General features: G+C 43.1%; 1 protein-coding gene and 1 long non-coding RNA gene across 9 annotated transcripts in view; both read right to left on the bottom strand.

The window, feature by feature from the left end:
• The window catches only part of SCAF8 (SR-related CTD associated factor 8), a 104,211-nt gene extending 103,087 nt beyond the window's left edge, over nt 1–1,124 (bottom strand). For all 7 annotated transcript variants that reach the window (XR_015707999.1, XM_087773584.1, XM_087773585.1 and 4 more), the window contains exon 1: nt 736–1,124. Coding sequence is in view for 6 of the 7 variants with exons in the window: in XM_087773584.1 (XP_087629710.1) it covers nt 736–765 (30 nt within the window). In the remaining variant the exon portion in view is untranslated. The remainder of the gene's footprint in view (nt 1–735) is intronic.
• Nucleotides 1,125–1,305: 181 nt separating this feature from the next.
• On the bottom strand, nt 1,306–15,827 carry LOC148053317 (uncharacterized). Of its 2 annotated transcripts, none has more exons than XR_015708967.1 (4): nt 15,774–15,827; nt 11,707–11,800; nt 2,471–2,552; nt 1,306–1,510 (listed from the first exon to the last, which is right to left on the bottom strand). It is a non-coding gene; the product is annotated as an uncharacterized LOC148053317 (long non-coding RNA). The 2 variants fall into 2 exon arrangements; XR_015708966.1 differs by lacking the exon at nt 11,707–11,800 and adding an exon at nt 3,069–3,111.
• Nucleotides 15,828–19,022: the final 3,195 nt, after the last annotated feature.

The following is a 19,022-nucleotide window of genomic DNA, read 5'->3' as shown; positions in this document are numbered from 1 at the left end:
CCCGGCACGGTGCTGTGGTGCAGTACCTGAGCTCGGTGCAGCACGCAGGGAATGCCCGCGTCCACCCTGGCCGCAGCGAAGATACTATTCTCACACACCGAGACAAGCCTCCAGGCCTTTGTATTCCCAGCCCCAATTTAAAAAACACCTCCACGAGGTGTTCAGGCGCGCTGGCGGGGCGCGGGCACAGAGCTGAGGAGCGAGAGGGCGGCCGAAGAGGCGAGGGACGCGGGGAAGCGCAGAGACCCCGCGCCCGGCCGCCCCGCAGCCTCGCCTGCCGCCCCGCGCAGCCTCCTCCGGCCCCGGCGCGAAGTTGGCCGGGCAGCCCCCGCCCCACCGCACGCCCGGCGCAGGAAAGAGGCCTCCGCCACCCGGGCCTCCTCCCGCTCCCTCCTCTCCCCTCAGCCCGCCGCCAGACCCATTCTTCTCCCTCCAGGCTTCCCCAGCCTCGCGGCGGAAGGAGGGGTCCATTACCGTCTCCCCCCTCCCGCTTCCAGGGACGGTGCCCACGGCCCGCTCCCGCCCGACACGGGGGGGGGGGAAGGGGAAGCCCCCGGCGGGAGCGCTCCCCGCCCAGCCCCCCCTTGCCGCGCTGAGCCCCCCCCCCCCCCCCGGTTCCCGCCCCCTCCCCGCGGCGAGGCGCGCGCAGCGGGAGGGGGCAGGGAAGGCGCCGGGCCTCGGGGCCCCGCCCGCTCCCCGACCCCGAGGGGAAGGAGCGGGGAGGGGGTTACACACCTCGCTGTTGAAGGCTTTCACGGCCTCCATGTCGCGGCGGAGGCGGGAGCCGGGCGGCTTCTCTCCGCTGATGGCGGCCGGGCCGGGCCGCGGCCGGGAGGGGGGCTAGCCTCGGTCTGTGTGTGCGTGTGCGCCTCGCTCAGGGGCCGCCGGGCCTCCTCGCCATGGCGGGTGGCGCAGGGGGCGGGCGCGGAGGGACGCGGGCCCCGCTCGTTTCCGTCTCCTCCCGGCAGCGCGCGGCCTCCTCGCCCCGCTTCCCGCCCGGCGGCGCCGACGTCCCCTCCCCCGCTCGGCCGCGCCGGCAGGAGATGGAGGAACAACGCGCGGCGGCTGCGGCGCGGGCGCCAATATGGCGGGCGGGCGGGCGGACGGGGGCTCCTCGCAGCGCAGCTCCGAGAGGAGCCGAGAGCGGCGCAGGCGGCTACAGCGCCCCCTGCCGGCCAGCGCCCGCCCGCCGGGCCGCGCCACAGAGGCGCTGCCGGGATGGCGGCGCGGCCCGCCCGCCCCTCCCCGTCCTCCGCCCTCCCTCCGCCCCGTCCGCGCCCGCCCCGGCCGAGCGAGCAGGCGTAAAGTGCGGGGTGACGGGAGCGAGGTGCTAAACGCCGCGGTGTTGCGTCTCCGGCGGCAAATTCGGGAGTTCCCGGGACGCCGTTCTCGCCGTTTGCAGCGAAGGCCTGATCCCAGGAGAGAGGCGGCCGTTCGTCCCCTCACACCTTGCCCGCAGAGCCTCACCTCACAGCAAGGCCCGCCCGGGAAACCGGGAACGGCGTGCAGGCTTGAAGAAAAACGACAGGAAAAAGAATCATCAGAGGGACATAGAAAGGCGAAAAAAATCGTAATTTAAAAAAAAAACACAAGCAATTAGCAAAGCATATTATTTATCATGAGGAAAGGTGAAAACCAACAAAACTGTAATACAAATCAATCACAAGTCCCAGTGCGCTTACTACATGGACGTTATAACTTACAATCTGACACAAAAAGGCTCCAAATCCGGCACCGGGCGCTAAGGCACTACTGTTTCATTACCCGGGGCACATTCCCATGTTAAGTTCCCGATAGCGTGCGCGTCCCTGCAGAGAGCAGCACTACCCGCGCCTCCCGCCGCCACACCAGCCGGGCAGAGAACCTGCCTCTCCCTGAAGCACAAACAACTCAGCTGAGAAATCCCAGCAGCAGCAACAGCCGTATCAAAGGGGAGGACTTGCTTCCAGGGCACAGATTTCTGTTCCCTCAAACACAAAGGCTCCACGTGACTCACCTTCATCAGGGAGAGCCTCGAGGACCTCCAGAACGCTGAGGATGGAACCTAAGATTTGTCTTTAGCTGCTGTTTTTCCAGAGCTCAGTCCTGTTCTTTGAACTCTACCAACACAGCAGAGCTACGACAGTGTGAATTAGGCTCTGATCTGGATTGTGTTTCATTATTTTCCAGCCAAGACTCTAGGCCATGCTCTGGATAGAGCGTACCCTCCTGCCCTCACAAGCACCTCTCAGACCTGAGCCACAAGGGCTCTTCATGGATGGTGAATGCTCCTGCTACAAGCCAGAACCAGGGACTCTCAAGCTGAAGCGCACTTTCCGTGACGAACAAGGTAACTTATAAATTAAGCCCAGCATTTGATGCAGACCTAGAATCCTACAGCTCCATTCTTACAGAAACACAAGAGAAATTATGAAGTCTTGTTATAAACACAATTGGAAGCTTCCCCACCCACCCCCCCCGACAGGCTTACCTGGAGAAAAAGCCCATCTCTAGCCATCACTGTTGTCGCAGCATCAGGCCACCAAATGGATCAGGAGGCTAGAGCAAATGCCCTGTTAGGAGATGAGAGGACTGTGTCTGTTCAGAATGAAAAAAAGATGCCCATGGGGTAGGGAGGACACCCAGTAGCAGCCAATACCTGCAAAGTAAAATGATCAAAAGCGTTAAGGAGCCTTAATTAGCCATTCTGAAACAACTGAATAAGGCACTTTAACAGAGGTACACAGCAGGAGGTCAAGAGGCAGGGGTCTTAAATTTAAGCAGGGGAGGTTCTGACACAACTGAAGGAAAACAGTTTCCATCGTGAAGGTGTCCAAGTGGTGTAGCAGGTTTCCCAGAGAAGCTGTAGTCTCCGTCCCTTTCCAAGGTCCCATGGGATAAAGGTGTTAGCAAGCCACTCAGAGCTCACAGCTGACCCTGCTTTGAAACTGAGGTTGGACTAGAGAGCTCCCAAGCTCCCTTCCAAGCTGAGTAACACTGTTCCTGTATGAACTGCGTAGCTCAGTGCAACCTTCTGGCAGAACCAGTCCCCCTTCATAGATGATTTAAGAGAAGCACACTATGCTTACCAGGAGGGACAAGGCCTCTGTTCCTCTTTTGTTCTTTCTTTTCCTGTGGGAATTAACAGTAAATAAAACGTGAAGAGACAACTGTGTTCAAATTATTGCGGAGGCTTTACATGGGATTCATTGTATTACAAGAGTAACTGGTAAAACTATCAGCTTTGTACTCCTTTGGAAAACTTACTGAAATATTGTAGTTACAAACAATCCTCCTGGATCTGGTAGCTTTCCTTTTAGGTGAAATTGAAGCAAGTCTAGTTTTCCTTATTAAAATGGATGGAATACCACACTGCACAAGAAAAAGCTTTGCAAAAACTATTTTGAAATTGGCCTAGAAGTGACCACAGAACTCCCACACAGTTGCTTTTCCAGAATATTTATTCCAGAAGCATAAGTTATTCCACTGAAGGAAGGGGAAGAGTGAATAAAGGAGAAACCAGTGAAGGAGGGGTAGGATTTACACTTAGAGATATATGCACAAAGCCTTGACCTCAAAAGCTTAGAAGCCTGAATTTTAAACTAAATGGTTCCCCTCCCCATGTATTTAGCCTGTTCACTAGAGGTCTGTAATAAACATTTAAACAAATGTATTTGCCACTTAAAGAGTTCAGGTAACAAAGCCTTTTAAAAACACTATTTAATTCCAGCAGTAGGAAAAAAGCATAGGAACACAGTACATCCCTGATCTCATAAGGAGCTACCTATCATCCAAGAATAAGAAACAGGCTACAGAATAAATACTGTAATACATCTCTGAATAACTAAATGTTCTAAATTAAGAAAGCATACAAATGAAGTAATATCAAAACAGTATTAGTGCAGAAACATTGGCTCATTCTGGGCAAGGCCACCTTTCCCCACGAGGCTGTCTAATTCAATGACTTGCACTATTACTCACGACGTACCAAAGCTGCGAGATTTCTCATTGTGTTGTGGAGCAGAACGAGTGACAGCTTGCTGCACAACACAAGTTTTCTGTGGTTCCAATGCTCTGCACAACTGCCAAAAGTCATACCAGAAACTTCAATTTTGCAAATAAGATCCCACTTGCTTTCCAACATGTCAATGAATTATATGTGGGATTTGCAATGATGGGGCACACTTCCTGTGTGGATGCAAACACCTAGCTTTGCAATTCTGGGAGAACAGCAAGACCACATAGATCTTTAATCTGCTATTTGTTGAGTTTTTTTTCCATAAGAGAAGGTAAAATAGGTATGCCTGCCTTTTTCCTACTTCTGACAAGTCCAAATATATACTCAATAGGTCAAACAAGTGTCATACTAGTAAATGCCCTTAAGAAATCCTCCATCCAAGTGAGCAATTCCCTGTTGTTTCCTCTCAGAAGAAACCACATGCAAGTGTTAGTTTCAAAACCACATGCAAGTGTCAGGAGGGAGATTGGGTACAGGCAAAGAGAACAGAGGAAAGTATATCTGTTATTAGCCACTTGTAGCTTCAGGTAAGAGGATGTCACAGTTTTCTTCACAAAAACTCTCTCCACATTTTTTTTGAAGGCACAGCTACAAGTCATCCTCCATGCACACTGCCAGCCTCTATTTAATTTTCAGTGTGCTTTCTAAGAGCCCCTTATGTTTTTGACTGAGCTTTAGCACATTTCTCTCCTCTGTCCTTCTTCACTAACTCTGCCTCTTTCATTTGCACGTTCAGTTGCCATTCTTCCTTCATTATAACCATTCTAAAAGCTCTTAATTTGTAACTAAAAGCATAGAAATAAATTTTCTATTGACCTTTCCTGAATTTGTTACAGACATACGTTCACATATGGAGCTCTTTTTTTCATGAATTTCAGAGACTGCAAGAGAAATTTTGAACTATTATATTTGTGACCACACGTTGCTCATGATAGACTGATAATTGGGACTCCAGTTAGTTTACTAGGCAGTTCCTTCTAGTCAAGCTTGACTTACTCTGAATACCTTGCGCTTGGTCCTAGCGTGATGGTGTCAGACTCTCTCAGCACAACACCACAGAAATTACCTGAAGACTACTTTATTGGAAAAACACGTTCAACGGTAATTGAAGCTTTAATTTACAGGCCAGATTCTGCTCCGAGATGCACATTCTGTAAGTCTATGTTGGTTTCAAAGGAAACTGCTTTTATCAGGAAAGCAGAAGAATGAGACTTAGAAATTACCTTCAAGTAACATCTCAGACTTGCTTGTAGGAGGTTTGGGTAACCTGATGCAAGTGTGCTGGCAATACACGTCACGTCTACTGTGGCATTTCCAACATTGCTAAAATAAGCTCAGACAGAAAGCATTTCTTAACATGTGGGGTTCTAGTCTTGAAGTTTGACCTTTGTGCCATCCTGTTTCTGATTACAGTGTACAGTTACAAGGTAGAGGGATCATTGTTTCCTATAGCTGCATAGTCACCATTCAGTTCTGCTCCTAACAGGAGAGTTCTTTTAAAATAAAGGTCAGACAATGGTTTTGCAGCAGCCATTATAACATGCTTATCTCGTTTTAACGTAACAGCAGAACTACAAGGATAGAGCATCCTTATGATCTCAGCTTGCAAATACTGTAAAAGACATAACAAATGTTTTATAGCCAATTCCAACTACAAGAATATCCATTTTTTTGCTTGAGGGTAGCTCAAACTAAAACAAAATTATAAATCGTTTTTCAGTAGATCTATATAAAAATATATGTACTGAAATCTTCTTGAAGAATTCAATTCCAGTACTAAAAAATAAAACTTTAAAAAATATACTTAAGTATTTCAAGGAAAATTCAAGGAGGATTCATTGATAAATTTCAGACATTATAAACAACAAAAGACTGCTTATTTAGGGTGGTGCTGTTTGTAGAGCAACAAGCAAAACTAGGGCCAAAAAGCCCAAAGTGAGAACATTAGAGATGATGGACTGAGAATACTTTAAAAAAAAAAAGGAAAAAGGAAAAAGTGTTTACCAGCTGGCTCATGCTCCTTTTGATATACAGGCTGACAGCAAGGACAGCAGACCTTAACCAGCAATTTGGATCACTCCTTCACATTATGTTACTTTCTCTGTCTTGCTCATACATACCAAATCTCCAACTTGTGATGGTAAGGCTGCAAAACCAGAGTTCTTTCTCCCAGTCTGCTAAGACAATCTCATTACAGAGCATGACAAAAGTGAGCAAAACACACTAAGAGTAATTTCCACAATTTCTCTCTTTATTGTCTCAAGCAAATAATGTAGGAAAATGAGAAATTTTGGTTCAAGCTTTTTTATTTGCTTCAAGCTTAACAAATGAGACCTAGACTATCACATTCATTATCTTAAAAAAATCTACATAGACATGAAAAACATTTTAGCCAATGCTTAAGGTCACTTTTTCTATCAAAAGTAAAAATGTGAAATACCACAATAAAAAGAATAAAATCAGTAAGCAGATCTCCTAGGCACAGGTCTTTGCCACAGGTATATATGGAACTGGACAAGTTTTTCTGCAGTGGGTGGTCCAGACTCACGACATGCATCTGTAATCTGATAGCTACCAAAGTCACAATCTGTAGAAGACCAGAAATGAAGGAATAGCCAAGGTTTATTTCATACTGATTGAACCTGACCACAATGCCTAATCGCCTACTGACAAAACATGTTTGAGGAACAAAGTACCCCCAGATGAAATGTGCTTTCTTATCACAGTGAAAGTTTTCTCATCAAGTTCAGCTGTTAAGCCTGATTTTTCCAGTTTCAGAACTTTTCTGGCAAGTTATGACCTCATTACAGTCATATCAATTGCATTTTTTTTGTCTAAAAAGATGGAATTCTTATCTCTTCCATTACCTTTCAGTAAACAGTAATTCCAGTTAGTGAAGTAAATGATTTCCTTTCACTTACTTCCTCTGTTAGATAGATCTTGGACAGTGAGGCTCAGCTCATTAGCAATTCACACAGCAATAGGAGAGACACCAGAAGTCCATGGTGGCAGAGACTATACAGAAAATCTGTTTTCTTCCCAAAAACATGCTTGTGCTTTACAAAAAACAGGTTAGTCTGAATGAGAGCCTCGCACTGGAAAAGTTAAGTGGAAACAAGCAGAACAGAAATGATTACATGTATACACACAAGGTGTTGGCCAGCATAAAAATCCAAGGAATTTTAAATAGCCACCACCCTACCTGGGGTGATAAGGAAAATCCTGGAAAAAATCACTGGCTACTTAAAACTTCTGCAGAAGAAACTTACATGGCTATGCTTTCTTTATCCTTTTATATTCCCATTCCAGTGCATTTACTGAAAACACATACTAGAATGACAATATTTGCCATTTACACTATTAACTGTGTTTTGAAATAATATATGTTCCTGGCATGGCAGTTAGCTTTATGTGTCGACACTCAGATTTCTTTCCAAATGCCCTAATAAAAATTACTTAATTCAATTAAAGCATATATGATTGGGATAAAACAAGCAAAATAAATGGGACCCCTTGAGTGTAATGCTCAAGTTCTGCATGAGGAAACTATCATCTTTCTTAAATGTTATTAGACAACACTATCAGCATGCTTCAAGCAAGGCATGAGCACACGCTTAGTTTTCGCCATTAGTTAGGCCATCTGTAAGACGGGTAGATCAGAACTAAACCAAAGGAATGTCAGCAAATCTCTTTCTTCCTCCTCCAAAAATAAGACTTACTTGTCCAAGCTCACAAAGACAATGCAAAAATTTGATAAAGAAAATTGCACAGCAGATATTTAAAGAAATGACGAGGTATGCAAGTCAACCAGGTATCCTCCCCTTTTGAAAGTATAGGCAGAAGAGCGTAAGCAGAATCCCTGATGTAGCAGATGATGATAGTGTGGCACACATTGAGCTTGACAGGAAGAAATACAGACACCTCCAGTGTGTGCAGAATCCTTTGTCCACTAAAGTCAAGTGGTTAATAATGTCTGGAAATACCTCTTAATCCTTCACCTATCCAAAAGGTTCAAGAGTCCACAGACACACCCTCCTTACACACCTTTGTTGTCTCTTGGCCAATAACTAGCACAAGACAGTAACAAAAATTATTTGTAATCTCCATCCAGGGAGGGAAATGCCTGCCACTTGAGTATAGTCACTTTTAACACTCTGAACTTGATGCTTCCTTGACTCTCATTAGCTACATATATACACATATATATGTGTCAATATAGTTATAGCTCTTCATTATGAGGGATAATGAGAAACTGGGCAAACTACAAGTACTGTGTGGCTCTGCAAAACACCACCTAAACTGTAGCACAGGCAGTGCTCAGTCAGAGCTACTAAACTCAGCGGGGTTGAGCTGACACACACACGCAGTTTTTCAGGTGTGCCAGCACTGCACTGCCCAAACTCTTGCAGCCACCAGGGGAAATGAGCTCCTCCCGTGCATCCAAAGCACTCAGCTCTCCAGATGCAGATCCCTGCATTCAGAATTCAGCTCGGGAGGATGACAGACTTGGGAGCTAGCTGACTCAGGTCCAGCAGAGCTTAGCAGCAACGCTCCCAGGAGCGTCTTTAAATTTGTCAAGCACAAAAGCAAGAAGATGCCTTCTAGATCTGAGTGGTCCCCAAAACAGTCTAGTTAAACCAGCATGATACTTTAGTTCGTTTCCTTCTCTGGCTCACTCGAACCTCTGATCTCAGACCAGGGAAGAGGCTATTACCAGAAAATGTGTAAAGTATTCTGTGAAGCTCAGAGAAGTTCTTATTCTTTAGTTTTAAAGCCAAAATACAGGAACTTTTTTTTTTTTTGCTGATACATTGAAACAGGTACGAAGTTGCATTTTCCCATGGTAATCTATCTATCATTTGGAGAAGGAAAAAAACCCTCCAATATAGTTTAATACGTAACTCATTTTGAGAGCAACTCACTTTGAGAAACAAAAAAAACCAAAGAAAAAACCTTATGCAATTGCTGCAGATTCCCAGTCCAAGGCTGTGCTTGCCCAAACACAAGCCCTACAGAAACCACCCTTCTGGTTAACCCTGGCAACCACCCTCTTGTGAGCATTAAACCCAGGACTGCATAAAATATTATTGGGAACAACACATCGGCTGCTGGTACCTGAACTAGTGGAATCTGGTACATTGCTGGGGATAGAGAGCAAAAGTTCATACTGCCTCTGTAGGAACACTGATAGCTGCTTCACAATATAGTCCAAACCACTCTGTCTGCTTTAGCTTTGATACAGGACAACTTGTAATCCACCAAGCTTTTTTAAGTAAATACCTTTTGCTAACAAGGTATGCTTTGCCATGCTTGATATCCCCAAGTATGCTCTAACTTCAACTCTCAGGCTCTTAAAAGTTAGACTTCTTGAGGGCATTTATAGCCTTAATGTAAGACAATGAGAGGTATATGGCCTATATAGCCTTTCAATTCCATATAAAACTGCAGATGCACAGGTGAAAAATATTACTGCTACAAGAATGTAAACACTGAGAAACTTTATATTCACTTATAAGACTTGTTCTTAGTGTAATCAAATAATTATGTTTTTTCTCACTAAGTAGTAACAGGTAGATCTTATGTTGGTCAGAACTTAAGGAATAAGGTATTCAAAAGCTCTTCATCAGCTTTTTAAAGACTTTGCAGCTGTAACATCTGAACTGTTGACTCTCAAAGGTTTTTAAAAGCAACACAGCAGAAATCATCTTGTCAAGCTTGATGTATTTTATAGTGGTCACTCTCTTTAAGGGCAAGCCTTAAGGAACTAGCACTGGTATGCTCTTCGTGTCTTAACTGAAAGAGTATGTTGCCTAGGTAATAGTACTACTACAAGAATGTGAACATTCAAGAACATTTTATATCATCAAATCTTTTCTTGACATGAATGCATTAGTCGAAGAATTGGTCTCATTAAGCAGCCAGAGCCAGCCCAAATCGCTCAGAAGTTGCTAAAACTGATACATTCACCAGCGCAGTAGGGCACAGCAGAGGCAAGGTTTGGGTATGCTCACAGAGCTTTTCCGCGTAACAGCAAAACAAAGTTACAATAATGCTTTAAAGACACATCCCCCCAGATTCCCTCCAGAACAAGATGTAAAAAGAAGAAATAAAGCTTCTCTCTCCAGACCAGAGCCCAGCCACTGGTGGAATGAACCATTATGGGCCAGGTGATCCTTCTTAGTCTTATGCTTACTTTGCAAAATTCGCAAAACAAGATTATATCATTTAAAAACTTTTATACAACCAGAAATATGGTATGTGTCCTACTGGCCAAAAAACTGCATTCATTCATGACCAAATTCAGCATTTTAGCTTCCTATGCATCTACCCAGGTATAATTAAACTGACAAGAAGCTAACCTACAATCTGCAAAAATATCGATTTCTTGAATGTCTGATCTAAAACCACTTTGGGGATGGTACAGAGATAAGTGAAATGCAAAAAGTTGATAAACACCATAAATAATTTTAAAAAAGCGTAACGTATTAATAACTTTTGCCCAAGCTTAAAAAAGTTTTCAAATGCAGTCTGGCCTTGGTTTTGCTGTATTAAAATCCTTATGCAGGGAAGTACTAAGATTTATTCTTATGTTCTTCAGATAAGAGATACTGAGAGAGTTGTTTCTGAGAAAAGCTTTCCTGAGCCTCAGTTTTCCTAGCATGCTGACAATGTTTACTAAATGCATTACAACAGCATCCCCAAAGGAAAATTTGCACCAGCAATTGCCACCTCACAGGTTAAACGGCTACAAAACCCTAGACTCCAGCCTACTGACTTTTTTGGGCCACAGCCAGTAGTCTCTTCTCAACTTCATGTCGTGCTTCTTTACCATTAAAACTTTCTCCAAAAGCCTCGTGAAGGAGGTACGGTTCTGTGGAGCTTGATCAAGATGTCGCGAGCTATCGGTAGGCCAGCACGGCAGTTAGCCCACACCCAGCCTTGGACATTCAGCTGCAAACCGAGAGCTGAGTAACCCTAACGGCAGTTTGAAAAGTGGAAAAGCTGCTGGTAAAAGGCATAATTGCATTTTCGCTCTGGGCTTAGCCTGCATCTAGAGCCCTGCAGGCTTTTTTTCTTTTTGCTGAGAGACTAGAAGTCATCCCGGTTCTCCATGGAGGCAGCCCTACAGCCCCGAGAGGAAGCTCAGCGCTTGGCGTCCCCAAAAGCAGCGAACATCGGGCCGTCCCGTTGCTCATCGCTCCAGACGGTGCTTACAGCGGGCTGCCTAACGGCGGCCCTTTCCCTCGCAGACGCAGCATTTTTCTCCGGCTGCCTCAGAGGGGAGCACCCCCCGCTCCAGCCGCAGCGGTGCCAGCCTCGCTGCGCCCCTGCGGGCCCCCGCACCCGGCCCGCCCGCGCCTCTCCCGGGCCCGCTGCGCCGCGGCGCAATGGCGCCACCTGGCGGCCGCGCCGGGGAGCAGCGAGGCTTGTCCCGGGGAGCCCCGTCTCTGGCGCGGGGGGGAGGGAACGGGAAAGAGCGTTCCCCCGGGCAGCCAGCCTCTTCACGCTTCTCTTGTCCGGAGGGGATGCGGTTCCCTCCCTGTCCGTGTGCCTGCTCCTGGTGCTGCTTCTCTCCCGGCTCAAATAAACCCCAGACAAATACCTCTCCCCATACCACTCTAAGGTCACTTTTGCCTGCAGTCAGGAACCAGCAGCTCCCTGCTATGCTTGCCCCAAGTACTTTGCAGTAAAAACCCGGGAGACTGTACCTTCCTGCTTGTCCACAGGTGTTGACAGTCCTTCACTCTCGAATCTCCCAAAAGCCAGCACATCCTCTCCAATAGCATGGCTTTAACAATGCAGCTGAAAAGAGGTGGTTCAACATTAGCAGGCCAGCTAAGCACATTTATTTTTCAGAAAGCCCTCCTATCCCCCCCTTCCATTTCCCACAGATGGCAGTGATTTAAAAGAAAAAATAGCTATTCTTCTAAACAACTGTTAGACTAATAAAGGATTGCCTTTAATTGTATGCTGCTCTGCTGTGATAATTGTATATGCCATATCAAAACACAAGCCAGATGATTAGGAAGAGATTTGCACTCCAGCTACAGTTTTTACTTATTTTTATTCAGTTTAGGTATTCAACTCAGCTGAAGTCTACATGCATTTGCTTTGATTTAATAAAAAAATTACACCTGGTGTGCTTTGCATGCTGAGGACTAGAACTTGTGAACTCAACTTTTGTCCATCAATCACTGTGTTTGTACAGAGCACTGCTGAAACAAACCCAAGTCATGAGCTACCTCTGCTAGAGATATCCTGCATTATCTCCTCCTAGTCATTCATAGAGAAATGATACAAAGTATAAGTAAATACAAAATGGGAATACAGCAGTCCATTAGTGCCTTTATAAGCCCATTCTCTTTCTTAATGCCTTGGTTTCCTCCTCTAATTTTTCTCACATTCTGAGCTTTCTGGTTCAGTCACAGGCTACCTAAGGAGTAGGATAATGACTGCTTCTCACTCAGCATACAGAGACAGGGCTCCAGTCTTAATTTTGGCCTCTCAAAGCTCCTAGTAGTTATCACTGGTGAATTTTCAAGTTTCTTTATACAACTCTGAACCCCTTGATTTAGCATCAGGTAGGGCTGAACCTGTAATATAATGCAACCAGGCAGAAGCTGTACATGGATAAAGTGCATAATAACCACAGGCATAAGGTTTGTCAGCTGTAGCACCCGTATTTGCTTAATAAGGTCTGACAATCTTGTATTTAAAGCACTAATTCTAATAAAGGGAATCCAGGCACTAGTCATTTCTGCCTGATGGTATTTCATGGCAATGTGGCAAATGGTGACCTGAGTACAACAAAAAAGAAAACCCCAACAAGTTTTATTTGGTGCTAGAAAACTAGCAACAGTAATAAAAATAACAAAAGGAGAATCATTAATAACAAATGCCATGGTAGGCAACCATAAAAACTAAACAAGCCTATGCTACTGTCCAAAAATACTCCCAAAATAACTAAATTCACTGTTGCATATTTATCAACTAGTAAAAAGGTAATACATGGCAATCAGATGTGCTAGGTATGCTGTATTACCTGTAAGTGATAATTACTGTGAAGCTATTCCTGAATCTTTAGTTGAATAAACTTCCGAAAGAGAAAAGGAAGTACAATATATCTCTAACTCAACATGCTTGCCTTATTCCAGAATGGTCGCTGGACAAAAAAAAATATCAAAGAAAAAGCATTTAATACAAAATTTGGTCCTAATAAGTCAGTACAGTAATTCTCAAATCTAACATCAAATTGTCTGCTTGAGTTCACGGACCTGAGCAATCCTCTGAAGTTTTACATAAAGGAACAAAGTGGTATCCAATTACAGGATCAGACTCTGCATGACTGTAACCTATGTTGACAAATCCCCAAGACTTCTCTTCAAATCTATTTGAGAAAAGATTGGCTGAACTTGGAACACAAGGAATCAGTCACGGGCAAAGCTAAATCTCATGCTTCTGTTGCTAGCTAGGCTAAAACAAGCAATGACTGTTCCTCTAATAAAGAAGGTACAATAAATGCTATTGTACACAGTTTCTTTATGACAAGTTAGATGTAGTCCTTAAAATTTTGGCAAGTTGCCAGTACAATCTTTCACACAGAATTTACTTACCAAGAAATTAGGACTGAGTTTTCATCTGCTGTGACTTATTACATTTTGTTCTTTCTGTAATATGTGAACTAGATGTGGACTTTCGGATTTGAGGGAGACCTGGAGAAGAGTTGAAAGAAGAAAATGCTACAGTAGAACAACTTCAGAAAGCAGGTCAATATTAGTTAGACTATACTTAAAAACAAACCAACCAAACCTATACAAAAATCATAGTATTCAGATCACTAATTCTGCATCGCTTCCCTCCAAAGACCACTTCTATGTAAACTTCACTGCACCAAGTAAGGGAATAAAGATGGCTGGCATTCATTTTACAATTATTATTAACATGGCTAAATTGCATGATCTTGAAAGAGGCCTACACATTTATTTTAAGCATCATTACCAGCTATACAATTCCTCTCCCAAAACACGACTCCCCAGACCACAATGTAACATCTTACATTTCCAGGCTAGCAAAAGCCCTAATTGCACTTCATACTAAGCCCTAATTGCACTTCAAACTATACTATTAATGCTAGGTTTTGAGTTTGTTTTTGAGAAGAAGAGAAATACAACATCAGTTTTTCCGTGGAGGTACATGTGATAATTACACAGCAAAAGAAAAGAGATGGATTTGATCTATTCATATGCAAGGAATATAATGAAGAGTTCTTCCTCCTGAGGAAGAAGCCTGAATTAAAATTGAGATATACAATAAATATTGCTTTAAAAAACAAAGCATTGCTTGTTTTAACAAAAGCCTTAATTGAAAGCTACACCTAAGATGTTAAGAATACACTACAGGATGATCACTGTGTTCCTGCTAGGTATTTATTCTTTTTCCTATTATCTTCTCCAGCAGTTCCTTAAAAAGGCTGAGCGCTTACCTGAAAGAAAAATCTCTCCTAGAATAGATAAGACAACTAATACCCAATACTAGCAGATAAACACCACTCTACAAGCAGCAGTATTTATCCTGTCACACAGCATTTCCCTCTCCCACAAACACAGCAATATTTACCATGAAGTACGGGAAACCAGGGGAGGGTGCTGTGGTTGATACAGAACAGAGGAACTGTAGTGCCCTGGTTCTAGAGAGGTAGACATCAGAAAAATTGCAACATAGCCACATAATCATAAATACAGCTTACATTAAAAAGAAAAGTAACATGTAGAAAAACTCTCCCAGAACTATTTTTCTATTCAAATGATTTGGTTTTGATACCTGTAATAAAGGCCTTTTTTTTTTTTTCCCCCTGTCCTTTTGAGTATTTTCACATATAGCTTTCTCCTCCCAGTCTGTTACAGCAGTGCAATAGCTTCCTTAGTAGAAGGTAGAATAAGGGAAAGAAGTGAATCACAGCTTCCCTGTCCACAAGAAACAAAAGGAGAGCTTGCACTCTGAGTTCTCATGAGAAAAAATCCTTTCTTTTTTCACTTTACATAATTTATGTACACAGCAGCGCCTATGGAAGACAAAAGGTTGTGTCCTGCTGTTTCTCAGAACAGAACTAAAAAACCCACCTGGGTCACCACCTTGACACCCAGAGCAGGCAAAGCACTTTCTTTGCCTCAGACACATGGATTACTAACAGCACCTGTTTCACTGAAACCACCTGAGATACTTTAATCACTTCAGTGATGTCCATCAACCACCTCATTGACTTATGAGCAGGGGTAGTCTTACCTCAACAGAAATAATTCCACCCTGATTATTTGTCCCAACCTTAGGGGAAGTACTACAGAGCCACAAATAAGCATCTTCTAGCATAATACACTTTGTAACACTGCATATTAAATGCTGGTTGCCCTTAGTACAGCACACTGTAAGCTACAGCTACCGGATACTAGCTTTACACGAAGTTCAGCTTTCCCTGCTATGGGGTAGTAACCACTGGGAGAGGACAAAGAGCAGAATTAGATTGTTTTTCCATTTCAGTTCTACTTGTGTTCTTGAGCACCATTAGACAGTAAACTAGAAAAGTGCAATATGAATTCTGTAGCAGTGATAGAGCTTATAAAAAAATATCAGGGCTTTAAAAGTTTTTTTAACATGGAAGCACTTTAAATCATTAACCTATTTATATAGGAATATTTCAGCAATGAAAGTAGCAACTGTTCTTTCATCACAACCAAAACATGTACCATATGTTTTATAAGTATATTCTAATCTACATTACCTATTTAGTATAGCAGCATCTAAACAGCAGATAAGTACAACAGCTATGTTGTTTTATTGCTTCTCTTATCTTCAAAATAGTACTGTGAAAAAACTCCACCTTAAATAGATAACTTAATCTGCTTGATGAGAATAAAAGGGAAAGGTGACAGGAACCAAGGGCCTGAATTTCAGCTGTGCCTATTTAGAGAAGGGATGGGATGGGATGGGATGGGATGTAGTAGTTTATTAAGAGAAGGTTATTGTTTATTTCAAATGGTAAGCTATTAGAAAAATGTATTGTTACCTAACATAAGGATGTTAGAGGTTTTTTTTTTATTTTAGTGTAGGGTGGCTTTTTTGCTTTTGTGTAAACTTGCTTCTTTTCTCTTGGATGCTGAAAATCAAAAGCCTGATTCTGAGGTTTTGCAGCTTTGGGGTTCTGATATGTGTGTTCCTGCTAATAAAAGATACAGCTCGCCTACTTCTATCTGAAAGGTGTACTTAGCTCTGAGAACGGAGGAAATTATGCTGTGGTTGTACTTAAGAATATGTTAGCCTGTAAGTCTTGTGCAGAAAAAAGGCAGTAATGCTTACAGCTAATGTATTATTAGTAGTCTTCTATACTGTGCTGCTAGGCAGCCTTCCTGTTTGTCACTGATCAAGATGAATGCTCTGTCTCAAAGACTCACATAAATGAAGAAAGTGGCTTAATGGCTTATGAAAATAGAGCCATGCTAGAAAAATAAGCAAAGAAAGGGCAGTACTAAGATTATCTAGGGAAAGAATACATATTCAAGGTACAAAAAGATAAAAACTTATGCTATTTAGTGAACTTTGACTTTTTTATTGTGTAGTTTAATCAGTCTGTGGCTTTATAGTAAATAAAAAAAAATCTAGTTAGTACTTTCAGTTTAGATGCCTATAGTGACTTGATATGGCATAGCAGACTTTTATTGTAATGTTCAGGGGGTTTTTTATTAGTTTGCTTTGCTCAAGCAGTCTGTGCATACTGTGTACTTGTCACGTTCCATTATCTCTAAAAGTTGAGATGGGACTGTCTGAACTTGCAAGTAATGAAACTTTAAACTCTGAAGTTTATGGTAACCTATGTCTTAAGAGAAGTACAAATTGACTTAAAAACCCTATGCCTCCCTGATGTAAAATACAGCATTTCACATGAAAGTATTGACTTATCTTTAAAGGCAGTACTATCTTTAACCTAATTCAATGCTCCTGAACTCCATTACCTGGGAGATTATACTTACTGGCTGTCTTGGGTTGTTTTCCCCTTTTTCTTCCAAATCTCAATGAAAATACTGAAAGTGTGATCTAGGACACAATTAATATTCCTACAGAGATATTTAGCTCATTAGAACACAGGAGAAGTTTAGAGAAGCAGGCTTAATTCAAGCAAAAACTGATAACTGAACTAGAACTCTATTTAAGCAGATATCAAATGTAATCTTGGTAATAAAAAAAAATGAAGCTGTATAGTCCTTGTTTCTGTTACCTCCTTTTGGAATACAGCTACAACTATAACATGAATTACATGGATAAACTCCTTATAGAGTCTGAGCTTTGGATACAGGCATTTTCAAAAACAGTGTTACTGCCTTTTCACTGCAGATTTTATATACATAGCTTTACATAAAACATTGCCAATGTTTTCTGTTGTGCATTTTATTGTTCAGTTCCACTTTATGCAGACTTGGTAGCTCATAAAATCGCTGAAAGATTTTTGCCAGCACAGGTGGATTTTCTTTGTTATTAATTGAGAATGGAAGTCCTCTGTTCCTGGATGCATGATTTGAAATAAGATGCGTGCTTTGGAACAGACAGGAAGAGATTAATAAAATGTGTATTCTGTTCACCATCATCTGGTCTTCTAATGTAGCATAGTAAGTAAGCCCTGAGGAGTTATTACAGCCTGGCAGGGTTTATTGCTGGGTAGCACATGGATTGAGCAGAAAATATCATAGCCCAGCACGACAAAGAAATTGGAGTATTATGGGTGATGGCTGTGCAGCCTCCCAAATAAAATAATGGGTCACCTTGCAAGTACTAATATGCAATAAAAACCTGAGCCTCAACCTGTCATGTTATAGTATCTTCTTCATTGAAGTTGAAAGGGTTCCCTGCAGAATGAATCCTGTGTGTATCTTCCTTTAATTCTTTTTCCCTTAAAAAAAAAGTCTCTCACTTCCCACTACTTTTCTGGGACTACTGGGCATGGCGGAGTTGCATATCTTTTGCTGGAGGCCCTTGTTTTAAGGATAGAAAGTGCTTTTGCTGTCTTCATTCTTCATTTTTTAACATATAATTATGCTGGAGGTTTGTCATCTTGAGAGCTGGTTTCATTTTCTCATGGAAAAGAAAAAAACAGAGTAAGCAGCCGTTGTAGGAACAGTAGGAGTTGGTTGTTTAGCTACAAATCTGTGCTTTTCTTTTGGTGTGTGGCAGTCTCTGATGGGGACCAGGCTGCCCCCAAGGACGGCGTGGGGTGCAGGTGTCAGACCTCTGCTGCCGCAGGCTTCTGGCTGCCCCGGGGTAGGGACCTGTGCTCAGCTAAGAGGCAGAGGTGGCTGCTCTGGTTCGCTAGCCCTGTGTAACTGAGTCTTTCTGCCAAAGTCCAGCTATCGGTGAAAACTGCATGTAATGCCTGCTTAATTTTCTCTGTAGCCCTAAAGCCAGAGCACCTACCCATCTTTTTCTCTGCCTGTGCAGGTGAGGAGAAATTCAGGCAGCTTACACAAAATAGGTCAGAATGGGTTTTCAGTCTTGGTTATCTGGAGCTCCTCATCCAATAACACCAAAGACAGGGTGGCGGCTGTTACACTTGTGAATTCAGTCTCATTTTTCTCTTGTGTATTCACTCCCTTGATGGGCCTGGATGTAATTTATGTTCTGTTCCTTCAAAATAAAAACAACAAGAAAATCCTGTTGAATAATACTTATCTGATGGAGGAAAAAGGGAAGAACAGAACGAACCTTGATATGCACACTGTAAAAATCTGTGTTAGCCCCCCAAAGTGGTACATGGGTGTACTCCAGTTTGCTTTCACTCCTTCACCCTTGGACGTGGATAACCTTTATTCTGGCACAATGTTACTGTGTTAGATGCGAAAAGGTCCCCTGACATCACATAGCTAATTGGGGCTCCTCAGTGAATAGTATCTGGCCTTTTAGCGGTGTCCTGAATGCACTATTGACTCGCTGACAGGAAGCCCCGGAGCGATAACAAAGGAAGAAATGATTCAGCAATCACCGG

The sequence above is a fragment of the Nipponia nippon genome, unplaced genomic scaffold, assembly GCF_047370975.1.
Source record: "Nipponia nippon isolate SJK-2023a ecotype South Korea unplaced genomic scaffold, ASM4737097v1 scaffold_4, whole genome shotgun sequence".
NCBI classification, from domain to species: domain Eukaryota; kingdom Metazoa; phylum Chordata; class Aves; order Pelecaniformes; family Threskiornithidae; genus Nipponia; species Nipponia nippon.
The sequence above is the reverse complement of the archived record's forward strand: the minus strand, read 5'-3'. Positions and strand labels throughout refer to the sequence as shown.